The following is a 14,269-nucleotide window of genomic DNA, read 5'->3' on the forward strand; positions in this document are numbered from 1 at the left end:
ACTTTGAAATAATTCTGACCTAATTGAAAGAATGAAACCTCCAAAGTCGTCCACATTGGCGTAGCTAAACGATGAATAGTTTTACTTTTTTAAGATAGAGTGAAGGTAAAGAAAAGTTATTTGAATTCTCATGAAAGAGTCGTACAACCACCAAAACTCTGGTCAATGTTTCAGAAATGGGGGATAGTTGGTGAAAACAAATAAAATAATAACATGCAGCGATTTGGCAGGATTGTACAGCAAAATGTTCTTTCCATGGCATTATCTCAAATACTCAAGGAGGAAGAGTTTTACATCATTTTAGTATTATTATATTGGCATTGCGTAAGCTAAGAATGCTCAAATAAACATGAAATTGTTTCTGCAATGTCTGACTGTGGTGACCCACCAAATGAAAACTGTTTCCACCAAGAAAGTCTTCAATCGTACTTCCCTGGAACTGAAAATTTGCCATTATGCACTTTTAACCCCACTTGCAATTTCTTCCATCACATAAAGTGCAAATTGGGTGAAGATCCAGAGCCACTTTCAAGTACTGTCCATAACACAAAGCTGAAATGGAAGCCGATCAGCGTTGGGTTTTACTGTCTGCTCAGATTAGTTATATTGTTAGTTGATATTCGCCCCCTACTTGATGATGATGCGGCTGCAGTGAAAATCAGTATTTGTGCTTAATGATGTTCCCATGTGCCACATAGACACAGCATATTGCATAACAACTGCTGCCACCACTGGTCTGCATGGGCACTCTTTTTTTATTCCTCACTCTTTAGTGGAAACTAGTCTTGTCAGTTTTGGTTTCATGATAGCCACAGTTTAATTTCTATTATCTCCACCGTGAAAAATCAACTTTAAAATAATAGGCTAGAAGTCAATGTGTCTCAGAATTTATCGAGTTACACTTTGAAGGTTCCATGATAACATGGATGGACAGTGTGAAAATTACGGTGGTCGTTCATTTCCTGCAATGTCACATGCACATTTTACGACAAAGAGATCACAAATCTTCCAGCCATACCCCGTAAATCATTTACAGCCAACGAGAAGGTACAATCACCATGTAACCCCGCTTTAAAGACACAGCATGACGACAGGGGCCAAAAAAGTGCAGTTATGTACACTAATGGTAGAGTTGGCTCCCCACTAGGAAATACATTTAAAAATATATATATATGAAAGTTCGTTCAACTTAAGACAGCCGAGTAAATTAGTTTAAGGACAGGACGTGTGTTGGCACAAAAAGATGGTGGGTTGACACTTAAGAGTTTAAACGGCGATGTGGGCGATCATCACTGCGGCTCGGACGGTCTTTGAAGTAAAACGAGTTGACAGCATGGGGAGTCCATTCAAACAATTGCACTTGCAAAAGAAAACAAGAAAAAGTAAGACATCTTGAGGAGCAGTTGAATTGATCCAATTGCTTCTAATGACACCGAACCGATGGTGTGTGTCTACATTAACGACTTTGGCCACTATATGAGGAAATATAGAAGAGTTATAGTAATAAAATAACATTTTTATGTGGCCAATGTCCGACGCCGATGGGGTCTTGGTGAACAACGTAAAGAGGTAGAGCAAAAATGTTTCATGAAGACTTGCTGCATGAACTGAATAGGATGCTGTGAAAGTCACTCGCGACGAGAAGGAAGACAAATGCCAGCATGAATAGCTAACACTCATGACCTATTCAGTATTTTTTATGCATATACCTGTCTATAATGCTTTACACCCAAATACACAAATATATATATATATATATATATAAATATAAAGAGAGACAGGGCGAGAAACAGCGAGAGAGAGAGAGACACACAGAGGGAGAGAAAGAGAGAGCAGCATTTGGTAATAAATAACCTCAGTAGTGATTTCCTCAACTCCAGATCACAGACAGGATATCCCTATATAGTTCCAGTTTGGGGTGACAGCACAAAGTGCGCTCTTGTATAACAGTTTGACATAAAAATATAATGTTGACTTAAACATCCTACCTACTTTCTTTGGATTGTCACTTAAAAAAAAAATAACAGACACACACATACATACGCACACACTCACATATTCGTGATTTAAAAACCAAAACAGCACTTCATGGGAAAGCTTTAGCTAGTGAGAGTGATTGCACGTGAGCCCAGGAATGACAGAGCAGGAAACGGAAGCATAGCAACGGCTTCCGCAGAGGAATTATTGCTGAGTGAATGTCGACTCAAGCTCAAAGTGAAATGTCATTGAACCACTGTACGTTGCAGGAAATCTGGCCAAGGCATTTCCCTTTTAGGAGCCGGAGGAATTGCCTCTTCATCATGATTGGCGATGTACAGACAGATACATCCACGTGCATGCAGTGGATATAAAAAGTCTACACGGCACAATTAAAATGATAATTTTGGTGATAAAAAGAAATCAGAAGGATAAATGTTGGAATATTTAAAGGACAACCGACGCCTCCGGACAAGTTGGGTCCATAATTTGTAAAATGACTTCAACTGAGCGTATTTTACAAATATTCCACCGCATATAGCTATATTTTACGTTTTAAAACTCGCACTGAATATTCAGGAAGTCTTGTTTTTGAGTTGGTGACGAGTCCATACGTGACGTCACGAAAGGAACGCCCCTGACCGAGAAAGCAACACACAATGCATTTTGGGTACTTTGTTTGGTCTGAAAACTTCGTGTTGATGGCGAAATTAGAAGGAAAACACAAATAACGCGATGGTGAATCGTTGTGTGTTTCACCAAGACTACTATTTGATACTAGCTGACACAAATTCCAAATCAGCCCATTTCCAACGGAGCTTGGGCGCCATCTTGTGCATTTTCTGGGACACTACATTGGAGTCCAGACGCCTTAAAATGACACGGAAGGACATCTTTAATCGATTGCAAACATTTATGCTTTCCTCTTCGGAACTATTTGAATCATAATCATAACTGGATGAGTAACAAAAAAAAAAACATCTTCTCCGAATCTGAAGCCATTATTTTGATTCTCAAGCAAGGCAAGACATCATGACGTGACGTCACGAACAACGGGGCGGGATGTTCTGAAACTGAAACTTTCTGAGGTCATTTTGAAGTAGTTTTGGGACACTTTGAGTCATTTTTAATGGTGTTTTTTCATTTGACTGAAAATATCAGCCTGCGTGTTCTGGGTATTTTAGATGCTATAAAACGTTTTTCTGATGTCACTTAGGAAACAAAAAATGGTGTCGGTTGTCCTTTAAGCCATTAATGTGGCTTCAAAGTTTTAAATCTCGGCTGAATTTTATTGCTAATGTTTGAGGGAGTGTGTAAAAAGTGTGCACACCCTAGAAGTGGATATGTGGCATTGTTCGTAATCATCTAATCACATTCAGCAAACATCAACAATGAGTATGGTGCTAATGATTAGCTATTAACTCATTCATTGCCAGACGTGCAAAAATGTGTCCACTCCAGTGCTAGGCTTTTTGTCATTGTCACTCGAAATTTATGTCGTCCTAAAAGTCAATATACCTGTGGGTCCTGCAATTTGAGTGAAAATGACAAAAGCCCTGGCACTGGAGTGGACACATTTTTGCACATTGTCTGGCAGTGCATGAGTTAAAACATCGGAACCACCTTTAGGGTTATTCAGAAGCACCTGAAATAGTGGAGTGTGTGTGGGTTAACTACTGTTTCACATGAATTTGAATGTGATTGGTCAATTTGGAACACGTCATATTCCCACATACAAGAGGGTGTGCATGCTTTTCATCCACATAATAGCATCTATTTGTTTTTACATCTCATTTCATTTTTGTTCCCAACTAAGTTGCATTCATGACGGTAAACGTTTTGAAATATTTCCCTTGCTCTCATTTTTTTTTCATGACAAAAACCCATGAACAAGGTTGTGCAGACATTTGTTATATCCACAATACACATTAAACCTGTGATATGATCTGCATGTTGAAGCTGGGGGAGCGGGACTGCTTCGTGATGGGGGACCCGGGGGACAGAAGGGGATCACCCTGCCTGATTGTCTGACCCTCCTGCAGGCTGACAGTGGAATGGCGGTGGGAGCCGGCGGCGGGACGCCCACCGTCGTCGGGCGAGCCGCCACCTTCTTGGTCCCTTGTGCCACCGTTCAGGCTGAAGGCCATGCAATCAAAAGACTTACTGGACGATGCGCTGCCAGTCCGTACCAGCGGAGGTCCGGAGGGGAAGCTCAGGTGCTTCTTGATAGGACTCAGCTGGATGGCATCGAGTCGGATGCTGGCCGGTGGCGACTGCTTCTTTTGGTGCTGGCGCTTGACCACCGCAGACGCGTCGACCTGCTTCGCCACCTCGGGCCGCTCCTTGTCCCGGGACAATCGGGCCGTGATGGCTTTCTTGATGCTGCTGCCGCCGCTGCTTAGGCTGCCGGCCTTCGGACCGCCGCCCCCCGCCCTGGTGCCGCAGGGCTGGCTGCTGTTGGATGCCCCGGAGGAGAAACCCTCATCTGGGTCGTTTGCGTTGAAGGAATCCTCACCGCCGCTCATCCCGTCTGCATCTAGGTTGATCACATTCATTTTTTGAAATGTTAAAATAACAGAATAGAATGAAAAAAAACATGTTGAGTGTAGCTCAGACCATAGAGCATCATTAGTTCCCCCACAAAGGAAAACATAATTCTAGACAGAACATATTTACCTTGATTCACGGAATGTGAGTTACACAGTACCGAGCGCATGTCTTTGGCCATGGTTTCAAAATTTTTTTGGATCACATAAATATAGGTTCTCGTCTAGTGTCATTCACAGTGTAGCTTCATGTTAGGGGTGTCAAACTCATTTTTTTGTTGCGGGCCACATTGTAGGTGCGGTTTCCTCTCGAGGGCTGTTATGAATTTGGGTAAATCATTAGAATGTTTCATCTCCTCCACATATTACATACAGAATGCTCAACAAATTAATGAATAACTAGTTTTCAAATTTGAAATCAAGAATAAGGACTATTATTGTGGTTGAGATACGACAATTTGACATTTTGCTTTGGACTTTAGCAAGAATCACATCACTAAACATGCTAGATTTGCTTTCGCGGACCGAATAAAATGATGTGGTGTGCCATATTTGGCCCGTGGGCCTTCACTTTGACACCTGTGCTTTATGTGCTTAGGTTATGTATTATTTTGTCTCTCTATGTAGTTTATCAACTATTTTTTTTGTGTTTTGCAGCTTTCTGTTCATATATCTTCTGAACAGCACATGTACAGTACGCCCCACGAACAACAAGGCAAAATTAAGTACGTTTAGCTTCAATGCAAACAACTTGAATTGTCTGTTCAAATCAAAACAGAGCGCAGCGGACAAATAGTTGTTCGTCTGTGTGTGCCCTCCTATTGGCTGGCAACGAATTCAGAGTGTACCCCACCCACTGGACAAAGACAGCTGGGATAGGCTGCAGCACTTTTGTGAGGTTAAGGTTAACCTCACTTTTGTGAGGTTAGAAAATGGATGGAGGGGTGCAAGTCAATATTCTGTGGGACTTAGAAAAATCAGTCAAAACACTCTAAAAATGAGCTGCCACTCAAAGGGGGTGGTAAGTGCAAGTGACCTACATTGGATGAGTTCATTTACACAACAGGATGACCATTTGAGGGGACCTTCGACTTTTGCCCGGTACTGTATTGAACCCCAAAGTAATTTGTTTATAATTGTGCCGTAGGAGATAGTTGAGTAACTTAATACCAGTCTCGGTATTCATATAACAAACATCATCATTCTCTGGTTAGAGGGGATAAATAAATAAATACACAAAAGACAGTTAGAAAAGAAATGTTCAAGAAAGACAGCCGTTGGTCTCCCTCATGCACTGTTGGGTCAAGCAAGGTAAATCAGACATAGCAAAAAGAAGGGTCAAATTCACATGCAAAGAACATGAGGTTGGGGAAGACGCATGCTCTCCAGCCCAATTCATCATTTATTCCTGCTGCAGCACCGCTTGGTCACATGACTGGCTAGCCCAGTCCAGCTTGCTAATATGCGGAGAGTGCAGAGACCGCTCCAAACGCCTTATAAGATTGATGGAATGTCACTTTGTGCTGACAAGTCTGGGCCAGCAACGGCCTCGGTTAGCTCTCTCACAAATTCAACATGGAAGCTTGAAATGCGTCCAAGAGAGATAAGGATATCGCTCAGAAGTAAAGACGCACACCAAAAGCAACCAATCACTTAATTGAGTACATTCGTAATGCAAGACATTTTTTTCTGCGCTCAAATTCATGACAGTGCTCATGTTCCAGCACAAAGACCAAAAGATCCAGAAAGTTAAGATTAGATGACTTTGGTATGAAAGAACTAGATCACAGTGCGAGTCTACGATGGAAACAGTCTTCCTGGAAGACTGGAAGATGAAGCGACAAGGTGAAATAAATTAAATTGCGCAAATGATCAGAATGTTTTAGCGGGCACGGATGGGTTAAAAGAAGATTAAAATAACCTATTCTGTTCAACACCTGGCTTCCTGCTGATTTCACCATCCCACTTCAAACACCCTGAAGAGCCATGAACCAGGAACGAACGATCACTTTTAACCCATCAGCACTTTGTTCAATTCTGAATTAGTGACACCCAACTGGAGAAATTAAAAACTTTGCTGCGGTACCGATGGAACCTTTTACTGCAGCAAATTGAATCACAGGGTGAATTATTTGTGATCCATTACAGCTTAATATTTATTTCCTCAGCAGTCTTTATGAAATGGAGGAAATCTTGACACATGGTCCAATATCGCACAGCGTAAAGATTATAACTGGACATATTGCAGAATTTGTCATTTGCAGCAAATATTCTTCAACACCTCGGTCAAAGTAAGCATGACTTTGCAGTCGCTTCAGTCAAACGCAACATTGTCAATTACCGTATTTTCCGGTGTATAAGGCGCACCTGAGTATAAGACGCACCCTCAGGGAATGGTGTGTTTTCAAACTTTACACCATATTATAAGACACGACAGTAGAGGCTGGGGTTACTCATTATTTCCTCTACATGGGGTAATGGAGTCATGGCTGCTGCATCACCACAGCTACCCCTCACACTATCCAACTGCCTGGTGTCAACCGTTGAGACCTTCAAGTTCCTGGGAATCACAGTCTCCCAGGACATGAAGTGGGAGGTCAACACCAACTCTATCCTGAAAAAGGCCCAACAGAGAATGTACTTCCTGAGGCTGCTAAAGAAGCATGGCCTGCCACAGGAGGTGCTGCAACATTTCTACACGGCTGTCATCGAATCCATCCTGTGTTCTTCCATCACCGTTTGGTTCGGGGCCGCCACAAAAATGGACAAAATCCGACTTCAATGGACAGTTAGGACGGCGGAAAAAATCATTGGCACCGCCCTACCCACTCTCGAGGACTTGCACACTGCAGGAATCCAAACTAGGGCGCGGAAAATCCTACTGGACCCTCCGAACCCTGCCCACCACCTTTTCCAGCTACTCCCCTCAGGCAGGCGCTACCGATCCATGCGCACCAAATCCAGCAGACATTTAAACAGCTTCTTCCCCCAAGCCATTAACTCTTTGAACTCTTTCAACAGTAGCCAAAATGGAACTGTATAGTTAGCAGTTTTTTTGACAACGATACTAGTGCAGCGTGTTCTACCGGAAACAAATTCCTTGTGTGTTCTACATACTTGGCAATAAAGATGATTCTGATTTTGATTCTGATAGTTGCAAGACCTGCTGTGGCTCAATATGACTTCACATATAAGACGCACCTGCATATAAGGCGCAGTGTCATTTTTGAAGAAAATAAAGGCTTTTGAGTGCGCCTTATACACCGGAAAATCCGGTATATAGACCATGATAGCTTAGGCCACCATGCTGATAGAAAGAAGCATGTGACAAATGACTGGCTCATCCGATTTCTTCATCTCTGCCGTTATGTACAAAAACACAATCGCATGCTTATTTCTCAGTGATATTTTTCTTCACAGTAGCGTGAGCTTTAATTTTTTATTTTTTTTATTTTAGAGTGCCAACCCTTAAGAACCTCGGGATAATTATTGTATAGTTATTTTTCATATAGAATATTGTATAATAATATTTGGATATCTTTACATGCCCAGAGTCAATACAAGTATATGACACGAGTATGCTATTGAGTTAACAACAAAAACGTTCCTTTTTTCCCCAGTCATCTCCGTTGGAAGAGCTGCAGAAAGAACTTTCAAAGGAAAAGGTCACGCAGAGGAAACTAACAGAATAGTTCCTTCTGACCTTCATTCATGCCATAGGTTCAATATCCAAAGAGCACACAAATATATATAGAGACTTTCAGCAAGGACACAATGGGCTGGATGGTGGACCCTTGCAATTAGTGGATCTGCATTGCTCAGTTTGACATTTTGTTAATACCAACCAAATCATTCCGCTTGACCTTGTCAAATATGATGTTCGCTATCTGGAGGGAATCTGGAAAGCTTGCTAAAGTACAAGCATGCATGACAGAAGGCTCGTTCCCACTCACTGAGCTGAGGGAATAATGTGACACGCCAGAAGGCTGCGCTGGCAGTCACAAACGCTACTGGACTGCAAAACAGAATGGAGAGTCGTTTGTATAAACGTGGGGCAGAGCGTGAGCAAAAAAGCGGTGTAATCAAACACAGTCTGGAAACAGGAGGTCAGGTGGTTCGCCAGTCATCCAAAACCGATCTACTTGATCTGCTTATAAGGAGAAAGGCAGCCGCTATGACTCAGTGAGTGACAAGGGCCAAAGTAAGAATGTAGTCATGTGAAGAAGACGGAGAGGTTTTGACAGGCCCATGCAACAAGGCCACTGGCCTCACTTCCTTCCAAACCAAAATTGGCATCTCTTCCACCTTTTTTTTCAGGCAAAGAGCAGCGAGCGGTTAGTTATGGGCGAGTTGAAGCCGTGTTTTCACCAAGCAGGATAGTTCAGTTTATCAATTTCATCCCCTAAAACAATATCAAAATAAAAACCTAAAATTCAGCACTTTGACCTCAAATTTCTAAACTTTTCAAAGATTCAAACAATCTCAACTTTTCATTGTTCAGGTCCAAACAGTTGGTCAAGGCAAGGCTGCCTCACCACAACGCCTTCACAAATGCGGTCAATTTTCTCATTTTATTCATTACACAGGAAATATTTTTTTAATTGGCTGATGAATCCGTTCATATGAATTATTTTCCTGCCAATTAAAAACTGGCATTGACCTGCAAAAACTTATACCTGTAAGGTCCTAAACATCATATTATAACAAACTAAACAGTCGAACCAGTTCAAGAATTCAATCAAGAGCAAATCAAAATCAGTGAAAAATCATCTGGAGCACTGTCATGTGAATTTGTGAGTGACTGACTGGCAACCAGCCCACCCTTGCCCAATGTCATCTGGGAAACACTCCAGTAAAACCGTGACCCATCTAAGGATGTGCACCGATGATAAAGGACAGATATTAACATTAGCTGCAATTTTATATGCCATCGATTCCAATCCATTTTCTTTCTCCCCTAAATCTCCTCCTGAACGAAATACGTATAACTAGCAACCACATGCTGCGATGCTGTAAGCCATCCTGGGTCGATATAGACTTTTGCAGTGGAAAAGCTTTGATCTTGGATGTCTAAATGTAATTCTGACTTTTGACAATTTTTTTTGAAAAATGTGTACTGAACCAAAGTGTCCCGGCTTTGCGAAAACGGGGTGGCAGGATACTATGGAGGAATGCACAGGCAGCAAGGAGAAATCCCGCAAAGGCGAAGAAAGGGAGAAAAGAGGGTGAGTTTTGGGTGGTGGTTGCTCACGGTGTCCGCCCCTGTGCCCTACCCTCAAGTGTGATGGGGGGAATGATGCTGCTGCTGTGACGGTGGAGGCCGTGAGGGGCCCCATCTCTCTGCTCATTGGCTGATGGGTGTTGGGCGAGACTAGGACGAGCGACGGTGACGCTCAACTCTGCATCGCTCGAGTAGTCAAAACAATCTGAGAGTCAACAAGACAGATGGGGAAATGTGGTTCTTTAGTGGCAGCGTCCCTCAGCCACCTCTTGTCTCATCAATTTAAGTTAGTGTACACAAATAAAAGCAAAAGCGACAATTCTAAAAAGCGAATGACTACTGGCGTCCTCCAGTGATGAAGGAGGAGGAATCTGCAAGCACCATTTTGTCATGGCTTTCTTACAGAAGAGTCAGGTGAAGAAAGAATACAAGGCAGTGAGACACAAACTACAAGGATTACAGCTACAGAAAGTGACGGGAGACACCATTTTGCACAGTGCCAATGGTGTGACAGGATTCTTTCTCAATGCTCAGAGGAGCAAAATAAAATGACACAAATCATTTTCTCACCTAAAAGCTCCTTCTTGTGGCCTTTCACACATTGGAAAACATCAGGTCATAATAAATATTTATAGTACTTTCAAATACGGTAGTAACAAAATGATGAGGATATAAATGTTCACAGAGGAGTGTGTTTTCTATTCCCTTAGCCTTCCTTACCCTCTCTCTTCCAGCGGTGGCGTCGGATAGAGGCGGTGGTGATGGCGGAGATGGAGATGCGGCTAATTGTGGGTGTTACTTCCACCTGCAGAACTTTGCGTCCTTGCGGTTCGTTCGGGGCGCTGTCTGGCAGCGAGTTCTTCATGGCATTGCCCAGCTGCATTTTCACACACAACGCAAAGCGACACAAACTTTGCAGCCAAATGAATATCTCCAATGGGATGGGCACTTTGGCCCAACCGCATTTAACCTGTTACTTACCAAGAGAGGCTGAGAGTAAAGCTCTAGCTGGGCTCTGTACAGTATGTCCTCCAAAGCTTCTCTCCCCATCTCCCACTCTCCATTATATCTACAAGAACAACAGACACGGCAGAGTCCAACAACGTTAAAGACAACATGCGTTGTGACAAAAGCACTTGATGTTTGAGTCACACAGTCACGCGTGTATTTTGTTTTACTGCAGCTCAGGTTGACAAAGGTAGATCCTTGTCAAATTGACTGTGGTATGCAGCCAGGAAGTGCACAGCATACGCAAGTGCATCATTATTATTTTGAGTATCGAGCATCCCAGCACGTCCACCACTGCCTGTAGCGTGAAGCTTCACGCACATGGCCGCTTAAACGAAGGATACACGTGATGACCCCCCCCCCACCAAAAAAAACAACAACAACAATATTTGATCTATCTTCATACACATGTAATCTATGTCTGAACAGTCTCCTGATTGATGCCATTCCTCCGAGGGAGAAAAATTAAGCTGACGGTACATTGGTCACACACGCCTTGTAACCATAATAACTGGACCCACTCCCTCCTCCCCCCTTTCAATGTTATATTTTCAAGACGTCTCATACCAGATATGTTCTGGTTCAATGTTCAACATTCCTCACAGATGGGAATTTGAATAAATGTTTGTCCTTTGATTGAAGAAGACCATGACATGGTGTTAAGTTGTAGAACACCTCTAATCAGCTGAGAGATGGTCCAATTCACCAATGACAACTATAGAAAATGGATGGGTGGAAAGTTATGGTCCCTTCAAGGGATAACAATATGTTCAATACTGTGTGTGCATCTGTAGTACATCATAGTGAAATATGTTCCTCATACAGTATTTGGATCCTCATGTAACTAAAACAAGGGTGTCAAACTCATTTTTTGCCGCGGGCCACATTGTAGTTACGGTTTCCCGTAACCATAAACATATCACATATAAAGCGCACAACAAATTAATGAATAACCAGTTTTCAAATTTGAAGTAAAAAATAATGACTGTTGTTGTGGTGGGACAATTTGAAATGTTGGTTCAGACTTTAGCAAGTATCATGGAATTTTACAAGTTTGATTTGCTTTTGCGGGCGAGATTTGGCCACCGGGCCTTGAATTTGACACCAATGAACTAAAAGATGCCCTTACAGGAGTAAAGACCCTATTTGGTTAGTTTAATACAGGATATTCGCTGAAATATATATTGCTCTTGTAATCAATTGCATAGCAGTACCCACGAAGGAGTCATTGGCAGTTAACAAAAACAACTCACATGGCATGATAAACAGCAGTCAGCATCTGCACCATGAACTCTGGATCCAAAAGCACACGGTTACACGGCTCCCGCCAGAGTTTCTGCTGCTGCCGCGGGAAACCGCATACACACAACCTGAGAATGACACACGCACATGTTGACAGCAGTCCTGAGCATTAAGTGCTCTTCGGGAGGCTTGACTTGAAGGCTGAGTACTATTCTGGCGCGCCGCAATCTTCACAGGCAAACATTGCCGTCTGTTTCCCGAAATAGTGTGCAGACTGCAATGTGGCCCAAAAACTCATTTTATGAATCACATGTGGATCCTCACTCACTGCAAAACAATGCTGAAATTCAAGAGTGAAATTTCTGACAAAGAAATTAATTTAAGAGACATAAAGCAGACTAAAATGCTACAATGCATAGTGGCCGCTCCACATAGTCAAACAACCAATAATTAATATAAAATTATTTTTGGTCCCCACAGCAATTGTTAGTGGGATCCCAGTGATCAGATGTAAAATGTGAATATCCCTCCATAATCTGGCACGGCATCGTTGTTGGAAAAAACCCAAAACGCTAAATATTTCAGCCGAGAAAAGTACTAGCGCACCAATCCCAAAGATACTGTATATTAAGTTGATATTGCAAAAAGCAAAACAAAAACAACAACACATAATGATAAAAATAATCTCGTAAAGATATGACGCAGCAGCAGAGAATGAAATCAAGGTCACACGTTTAAGATATTTCCATATGTATTTTCTGTCCGTATGGGCATTTCTCACCGTGAGCTCATTCTGCAGATCGACTGATAGGAGGACAAGGGCATGGATACAACAGCGGAGTTGTAGCACAGCATGAGGAAACACAAAACCTCAAACCTGCAAATGAATGCCACAATGATGATTTAGAATCATATTAAATCATTCACTGCCTTTCAGAAATTTATTCAGGAATTGAAAATATGTCGTAGAGCGCCATTCCGGAAATTGTTCGGGTTTAGTTTTTTTCTTGTTTGGGTGCCAATAAAGCGCTGGCCATGGCCACTGGGAAAGTTTTTTTTTCCTTTCCACAAGGGGGCAGCATTTCCTTTATTTCCATGTTAGAGCTTTGTTATGAACCAATATGTGTCTACACACGCATTTTGGACAGCCGCCCTCATTTCAAGCTCATATAACTCAAGACCCATATAATTTCGGAATTAACTTTTTTTCTGATGAAATAGGAGAGTCTAATGTTTCTTATTGGATATTTATGTAGTCCTAAAACTCAATATTCTGTGGGCCCTGGAATTTGAGTAATAATGACAAAAACCTTGGAACTGAAGTAGACACATTTTTGCATGTTTAGCAGTGAATGGGTTAAAGTGTTTGTACAAAAAAAAAAATCTAAGCCAGGTTTTTACATTCTGCCAGTATATTCGTCGAGTGTTTTACACTGCCTGTAAAAGTCAGCATTCTTCCACCTTTGAGTGTCTGCACATCCATATTATTGCAGGAGGTCATCTGAACTCCAGAGGAAATGCTATAATTGAGCGTGTGCAGTGGAGTCAAACGACTGGCTAGGCATTATCACAGCGAAGCGTCAAAACCTTGTCGTTTATTGCCAGAAACGATATTTCAGTTCGACAAATGGATTCCCACCCTCCCCCATGTGTGCTGCTCAAAGGAAGGCGAAGTCGTGATAAAGCCTGCTGATTAGAATGCCCGTTGAGAGCAACAGGCGTACCTGTTCTGCGCAGTGAAAGTCTCTCTCTGAGGATGGAGGCCGCTGTACACCACTCGGATCAAGTCATGTTGACACAAAGCGCCCTCGGTCAAAGCCATGGAGCCCAAGCTTGAAGGCTACCCAGACAGAAAACACAAATGCACCATGAATGTATAAGTTCAGTGGCACTGACGCAACAAAGTGGTGCTTCGAGTCTATAACACTTTACATGGTGTCACATTTGAGCGCATTTTAGCCATTTCGTCTCTCTTTTAGGCAGAAAGCGACAAAGGTGCACAACTGTGGGCACAATGGCCTCCCAGTTCTGAGGAACAGGCTTCCAAACTAGACTTGGGCTTTCCTATGTAGCGTTTGCATGGACTCGCACAACCTTTTTTCTTGGTTGGTCACGACCTCCCATAAATCAAAATCTGGAAAAGAAGCGCAGATATAACCCAATCCATCCATAAAAGAATCAATAGGATAAACAATTTCAAACATATTAATCAGCAATAGCAGTGGGTTGGTCCATTTTTCTCATGAAATTTGGGTTACTTCTGACACAACCATAT

General features: G+C 42.3%; 1 protein-coding gene across 3 annotated transcripts in view; it reads right to left on the bottom strand.

Moving 5' to 3' along the window:
* Nucleotides 1–871: 871 nt before the first annotated feature.
* LOC148894783 (hyccin 2-like) overlaps nucleotides 872–14,269 on the bottom strand; it is a 34,976-nt gene continuing 21,578 nt past the window's right edge. The window contains exons 7-13 of one of the 3 annotated variants that reach the window (XM_089002977.1): nucleotides 13,719–13,834; nucleotides 12,776–12,871; nucleotides 12,006–12,122; nucleotides 10,726–10,813; nucleotides 10,465–10,621; nucleotides 9,797–9,949; nucleotides 872–4,513 (exon numbers count right to left, since the gene is read on the bottom strand). In XM_089002977.1, coding sequence (XP_088859103.1) covers nucleotides 3,906–4,513; nucleotides 9,797–9,949; nucleotides 10,465–10,621; nucleotides 10,726–10,813; nucleotides 12,006–12,122; nucleotides 12,776–12,871; nucleotides 13,719–13,834 — 1,335 coding nt within the window. In that variant the 3' untranslated portion in view covers nucleotides 872–3,905. Of the gene's footprint in view, nucleotides 4,514–9,796; nucleotides 9,950–10,314; nucleotides 10,336–10,464; nucleotides 10,622–10,725; nucleotides 10,814–12,005; nucleotides 12,123–12,775; nucleotides 12,872–13,718; nucleotides 13,835–14,269 lie in introns of all 3 variants that reach the window. The other 2 variants (XM_089002978.1, XM_089002979.1) reach the window with 2 other exon arrangements.

This window comes from Hippocampus bargibanti, linkage group LG08, assembly GCF_051943395.1.
Source record: "Hippocampus bargibanti isolate YZ-2025 linkage group LG08, ASM5194339v1, whole genome shotgun sequence".
Taxonomy (NCBI): domain Eukaryota; kingdom Metazoa; phylum Chordata; class Actinopteri; order Syngnathiformes; family Syngnathidae; genus Hippocampus; species Hippocampus bargibanti.